The 7,359-nt window shown below is 38.2% G+C and overlaps 1 protein-coding gene across 1 annotated transcript; it reads left to right on the top strand.

Moving 5' to 3' along the window:
- On the top strand, positions 1,513 to 3,958 carry LOC105156755 (subtilisin-like protease SBT1.7). The gene has a single exon (XM_011072977.2). The coding sequence runs from the start codon at positions 1,604 to 1,606 to the stop codon at positions 3,827 to 3,829; it is 2,226 nt and encodes a 741-aa protein (XP_011071279.1). The 5' UTR covers positions 1,513 to 1,603; the 3' UTR covers positions 3,830 to 3,958.

The raw sequence follows: 7,359 nt of genomic DNA on the forward strand, positions 1-7,359 counted from the left end.
TAGTTTGGTTCAATTTTTTACACGCCAAAACTTTTGGTTAATTTAAAAATCAGTTTGGCTCGATTCGATTAATTGAATTGAACATCTCTATAAATTATGTATAAAAATAAAAAAAAATAAAATAATTAACGAGTTTGATTTACAAAAGAATTTGAGTTGAAAAAAAAAAAAAATCGAATTTGAGTCTGATCAAACCCAAACACTAAATTTGGTTGGGTCTAGAAACAGATTATTTATTTTTTTATTATAAAAAAATATTATATTAATATATTTTTTTAAATATATTAATAATAATATAACGAGTTGCAATTTTAAATCGTTATTCGATTAAAAAAAATTAAAAAGTATGACTTGGTGCCCAAGTCGTGATTACAAATCACAACTTGGGCATTTTTTTTCATTTAATTAAATTTTATATAATTATTTATATAGTTTTGTTTTATTTTATATAATTAACATATTAAAAGTACAATTGTATTAATTAACATATTAAAGTTATATTTTTATTTAATTATATATAATTAATTAAAATTGTAATAATTTAAAAAATTAAAATTAAGTATACAAATGTAATTGTGTATATTTTTTTGTACAATTATAAAATAAACAATAAATTATCTTGACAACCCGATACCAACACATCTCATTTAAAATCACGACTCGTTATATTATTATTAATATATTTAAAAAATGTATTAATATAATTTTTTTTATAATAAAAAAATAAATAACCCATCTAGAAACCCATTAGTCTCAAGAGTGGGATAAAGCGAATTAAGTAGAATTTGGGTGTAAATTAATTCTTTTAGTGTTTTCTTGAATTTGGGCCCGAGCAGATTAAATTGTACCCATTGATGCAACGATTCTAGTCCGTTGATTGGTTAGTTTCTCCGCAGCCTTACCACGTGATATTAGGCTGCCCCGTGATATTCTTACTATTGGATATGGTGTGATTGGAAGGCATCAAGAGCAACGCGCCAAACTTGTTAATACCATTGTCAACTATGATGTGCAAAAGCAAATTCCAAGTTCCCCCAAGATTTTTCCAGGTACTTTCTAAAAGGCCAAGCTAATTATTGCTCCCTTGTTTTTCTTTGCTTTTGAAACTATTTTCTCTTTTTGCATTCCCTTTCACCCAATCAATTCTTGATTTCTCTCTCTTCTCCAGAAATTCGCTCAAATATCTTTTATTCCATTTTGTTATTTATATCAACAAATGTATTGTATGTAGATCCATTTTTAATGAATATTTAGATATATTTTTGTATGTTTTTTTCTAAAAAAAAAGACGTATCAGTCGTCATACATTGATGTGGTACGGATGTTCGACGCCAAATTGTTATAGAATATTTTTGATCAACCAAGAGCCATAAATTAATTACAAACTTGCTAAAATAGTCTTAGTCAACTTGACCCCCTTAGTCTAATAAATTAAAAATCCCAGTTGGTTTTTCCAAATACACACCCCACAACCATGATGGTAGACTAGCTACCGCGTGGAATGTGTACTATATATATGATCATCCACACCTCTACCTTTCCCAACAACCTCTTCCTAACCTCTTCCTGTTACCATTGATCTTCAATTCTTGAACATTCAATCATGGGTTATTACATGTTTTTTCTCACATTAGTGTGTGTACTCAATTTCCATACTATTGTAAGAGCTCAAGAGAGCAAACTTGAATCATACATTGTCCATGTTGAGATGCCTCGGGGCCCAACTGTGAGTGCTCTTACGGATGATTTGGAAGGCTGGTACCAGTCATTTTTGCCCACAACGTTGTCCAGCTCATCGGTCGATGGGCCTCACATCATCTACTCCTACCACAATGTTTTCAAAGGCTTTGCGGCCAGACTTTCACCGGAGCATGTGAAAGAGATGGAGAAGAAGCCCGGTTTCGTGTCTGCTCGGCCCCAGAAAACACTGCCTCTCCACACAACCCATTCTCCTAATTTCTTGGGCTTGAACCAAAACATGGGATTTTGGAGGGATTCCAATTATGGAAGAGGTGTGATCATTGGTGTGTTGGATAGTGGCATAAACCCTGACCACCCGTCGTTTAACGACGAAGGGATGCCACCTCCGCCTGCCAAGTGGAAGGGCCAGTGCCAGTTCAACTCCACTATGTGTAACAACAAGCTTATTGGAGCGAGATACTTCACAATAGGGAACGGGACACCGTTGGATGAGAATGGCCACGGCACGCACACTGCAAGCACTGCTGCAGGGAATTTTGTGAGAGGTGCTAATGTGTTTGGCAATGCTAATGGAACTGCAGCGGGAATTGCACCTCTTGCTCATATAGCCATGTACAAGGTTTGTATTACGCGTTGCTCGGAGAGTGATATTCTAGCTGGAATGGATGCTGCAATAGACGATGGTGTGGATATAATTTCACTCTCCCTCGGCAGCCCTGCCACAAACTTTTACGACGATAACGTTGCAGTTGGCGCTTTTAGCGCAGTGGAGAGGGGCATTTTTGTGAGTTCCGCAGCTGGAAATAGGGGCCCATCTCTTGGTTCTATTGAAAATGGTGCTCCGTGGCTTCTCACTGTGGGGGCCAGCTCAGTTGACAGGAAAATTAGGGCAACTGCAGTGCTCGGAAACAATGAAGAATTTGACGGCGAATCCACCTTTCAGCCTGCTGATTTTTCCTCAACCCTGTTGCCTCTGGTTTACCCTCGGTTGAATTCTAGCAATCCTAATGCCCAATTTTGCTTGCCAGCATTATTGAGAAACATCGACGTGCAGGGGAAAATCGTCTTGTGTGAACTAGGTGGAGGAATAGGGAGAATCGCAAAGGGCAGTGCGGTACGGAATGCGGGTGGCGCCGCCATGATTCTCATCAACCAGCAGCCTCAAGGCTACACAACGCTTTCCGAATCTCACGTTCTTCCAGCCACACACCTCAGTTACGCAGATGGACTGAAAATCAAAGCTTATTTGAATTCGACATCATCCCCAACGGCCACTATTTCTTTCAAAGGGACTATAATTGGCGACGATCGCGCCCCAGCAGTTGCATATTTTTCTGCCAGGGGCCCCAACATCGCCAGCCTTGGAATCCTGAAGCCCGACATTATTGGCCCCGGCAATAACATCCTGGCAGCCTGGCACATCTCTGTTGAAAAAAACACTAACACGAAATCCAATTTCAACATCATTTCAGGAACCTCGATGTCTTGTCCTCACCTCAGCGGTGTCGCAGCCTTGCTAAAAAACGCTCATCCTGATTGGTCCCCGGCTGCAATTAAGTCCGCCATCATGACCACCGCCGACCAAGTAAACTTGGCTGGAAATTTTATCGAAGATGAAACTCTAAGACCCGCCTTCGTCTTCGCCGTGGGCTCTGGTCATGTCAACATATTGAAGGCCACGGATCCAGGCCTGGTATACGAAATCCAGCCACAAGACTACGTGCCTTATCTATGTGGATTGAATTATACAGACCAACAGGTGGAAATAATCGCGAACCGTCCTGTCAGGTGCTCCGAAATTTCGAGCATATCTGAAGCAGAGTTGAACTATCCTTCGTTTACAGCTTTGCTTGGAACCGGAAATACTTCCGAGACATATAACAGGACGGTTACCAACGTTGGCGAAGCTAACTCGGTTTACACTGTCGAAACCGGAGGATTGCCAGGCGTTGACATGAGGGTTGAGCCCAGTACTCTACAGTTTTCCGGGGTGAACCAGAGGCTAACTTACCAAGTGACGTTCAGCAGATTGGCCAACGCAAGAAGTGATATAGTTGTTCGAGGATTTCTTACATGGACCTCTGCCAGGCACTCTGTCCGAAGTCCCCTTGTCGTTATATTCGAATGATATTATACTTTTCTCAGGGAATCTTGGTATTAACAAGATATATATAAAGTTGTATTGTATTGGGTGAATTATTACGCTCAGTTCTTGGTGTAAGTTCAGAGTAACAAAAATTGTTCATTTCTTTTCTCTTTTGCTTGCGTACACTGTTGCTTTCATCGTATATGCGAGAAAGGCTGTCAAAGGGGCAAGTCAATCGCCAACCGTTAACGCCTTGGAGGATTCATGGTTGCTGTGAAAGGCTCCTATTAACTATGATAAAATAAAACCAACAAATTAAGTTTTCATTATAAAAAAATTATTCGCTACGGCTAAAAGCTATGATAAAAACATGTGTTTGTGATTTTAATCATTACAAATATTTTAGTCACCCTTGCAAACTCAACAATAAAACATCATTGCGTGGTCATGTTTATTAATTATTTGCTACGACTTTTGTTACTAACTATAACATAACCATGATTAAATGTTCTAATTTTTCTACTTATAGCAGGAAGAGAATTGATATTAGAAACATAAAAATAAGAAAAGATATAGATTATTTCCTGTACTATAAATATATAATTTAAAATTGATTACAAATCAATACTATATATATCCTCTAATAAAATCAACACAAAATATTAAATTTTAAGTAAAATTAATTAATATTTTAGTTGTGAGAAAAATAAATAATTTTTAGTTATAATTAATATTTTGACCTTGTAAATATAACGGCTAATAGTTATTACACAATCTTTATTAATTAGTATTTACTATAATTTTACCTTTTAACTATAGTATAATTAACCTTGAGAAGATGTTATATCTCTTCTAGTGTGTCGATGCCGTACTTGGTGAAGTGTATTATAAAAAGTAAGAATGATAATAGATAAGGTAAATTTCATTGGTCACTCAAATATGCCACTTATCTATATTTGATATCTCAAATTTTCTTGTCATTAAATTTAAAAGTTTCATCAACTTTTACGAATTTGTTAAAAAAAAAAAAAAAAACCACAAATGGCTATTTGTGGAATTAAACTCAACATTCACCTTAACTAATTAATAGCCTCACCACTTCACCAAGCTTTATTTTAATTGTTTTCCTAAATTAAATTATACTTATACAGTACATTAAAAAATATTCAAAAACTAAAGAATCTTAAAATCAACCAAAATCATAAATTATAATATATAAAAATACACAAAATTCATAAATAAATACATACATTATTTCAGCAAATACATAAAAACAATCTGAAAAATATTTTAAATATTTAAAATTTAAATCAAAATTGATTCCATCACAATAAAAATATTCACTACTTACTTTTTTTTCTTCAACTTATTTTCACGCATTAGCTCTCAGTTTGTGTGGCACCTAGGGTTCGTGAAAGAATGAAAAATCATTTCTTTGTATTTTTGCCAGTGATTTGGACTAATTCATCCTATGTGGGAAAAATTCACCAAAACTAACATTTGGGTTACTAAAAACTTCAGAAAGAGATTTGGTGGATTGGTGAGTCCACTTACATGTTAGACTGAAGGCATGGGTTCAATTCTTACTACCATTTTTATGTTTCTTTTTTAATTTTAAGAAATCCATTAAAATTAATGAGTTTTTAATGGAATGATCAGAGTTGATGAAATTCTTAATTTGAGGGACTAAATTTGATGAGAAGAAAATATGATGGATCAAATTTAAATAAGTGGCATACTTTAGGGACTAAAAATGATATTAACCCATAATAGTTACCTTTCTTTATCTATATCTATATTATGTATAAAATTATAAATCACTTAAAAAGTTTTTCTGAAAGAGTAATCAGCTGAATATGGAAGAGAATCTCTGTTCTCTCACACACATTCCTACACCTCACGACTCATACACTAACAACTTCCACGCCTCTTCTGGTGGCGGCGATGATGAGAAGACGGCGGAGGATGTAGATGAAGCAGTGGAGGATGATGCTCGTTGGGGAGAAGACGCTGTTGTTTCTCCAATTGCGGGCGACGGGTTGGATGATTTACATGGCCTCTTCGACGATGGGGAGAATTCCGTGACTATGGCTGGACTTGAAGATGCCATGGACGAGGACGCAGGTCTCCAAGCTGTGGAGAACTTCCATGGCCGAATGCAAGTAGGCGGCGCACATTCGGCGATGGAGGAGGGTTTGCGCGAATCGTGTGATCGAATTCCGTTTGAGTTCAATTTTTCTGAATTTCTATCGCTAGCGAATCGAGTCATCAACAAGGGTGATGATGTGTCGATCATGGCACTTCATGATCTTCATGGTCGTTGGGTGGAGAAATACGGTGAATGCGACGTTAATCCGCGGCCAACGCTGCTGCAACTCCCAACACTTGTGGTTCCACCTGTCACTCGCCTTCCCCGTTGCATTCCTCGTCTGCCAAAGCCTGCACAAGCGGCTGCATTCCTCTACACGTTGGCGTTACAGTGCCACCTCCAGTCACTGCTGCTGCTTCACTTCCCGCTGTTGCTGCTGCTGCTTCACTTCCCGCTGCTGTTGCTTGCTGCTTCTGAATTTGGAGCTACTCCTCCAGCCGTGACTGCTGCAATGGCTGGAAATATTGGAAATATTGTTGCATCTCCAGCCGTGACTGCTCCTGCTGCTGTCCATGAACCGGCTCCATTGCCTATCAGAATTTTTGTAGGTAACATCACCCTTCAACTGTGTTTGAACTTAACGAATTCCGTTGATAAAATTGCAGATGCTTTACATAATTCATCGCGTAAAGTATTGTCATATGTCCCTCCTTTATTGCGAAATGGGTAGATTATTGTTCGACCTACGTTGGATAGTATTCGAGATGGTTCTCGTCATTGGAATTCAACGGTTGTTGGTTATTTCTTGGGCAAGCGGCCATATTTTCACCATCTAAAAGATTATGTAAGATGATTGTGGCCGATGTTGAGTGATGTAATGACTACTTCGAACGGATTTTTCTTCTTCCGATTTAAGACAACAGTGGCTATGGAAGAGGTCATTGAGAGAGGACCGTGGTTGTTCCAAAGACAACCAATTGTGTTGGAAAAATGGGAGCCGGGTATGGTATTGCGTAGGCTGAAACATATGCAAGTTCCGATGTAGGTTAAACTCAGACATTTACCCGTGGAACTGTAGACTAACGATGGCTTGAGCACAGTAGCGAGTGGAATAGGAAAACCACTATACCTGGATGTGATTACTCGGGCATGTATGAGACTGGATTTCACTTGTGTGTGCATTATGCTTGATGTCAATTCGAAACTCCCGAAACATTTAGTTATTATGTCACTAAATGAAGAAGGTGGGGAAGTCGCGTGTAAGGTAGATGTTGAATATGAGTGGTTGCCCCTTAAATACACCACATGCATGTGTTTGGGACATGCAACGAAGGACTTTTTGCTTAACAAACCTTCAAAATCGTGGTCTCCGTCTATGTGCAGCGAGCACGGTCCCCAGCAGCTTCTGTAGCCCCTCCACCTAAGGTGACCCAGCCCTTGGCTAAGCAGACGGTGGAGGATGCTGCAGACCGTACGGAATCCC

Source organism: Sesamum indicum, linkage group LG1 (genome assembly GCF_000512975.1).
Source record: "Sesamum indicum cultivar Zhongzhi No. 13 linkage group LG1, S_indicum_v1.0, whole genome shotgun sequence".
Lineage (NCBI taxonomy): Eukaryota > Viridiplantae > Streptophyta > Magnoliopsida > Lamiales > Pedaliaceae > Sesamum > Sesamum indicum.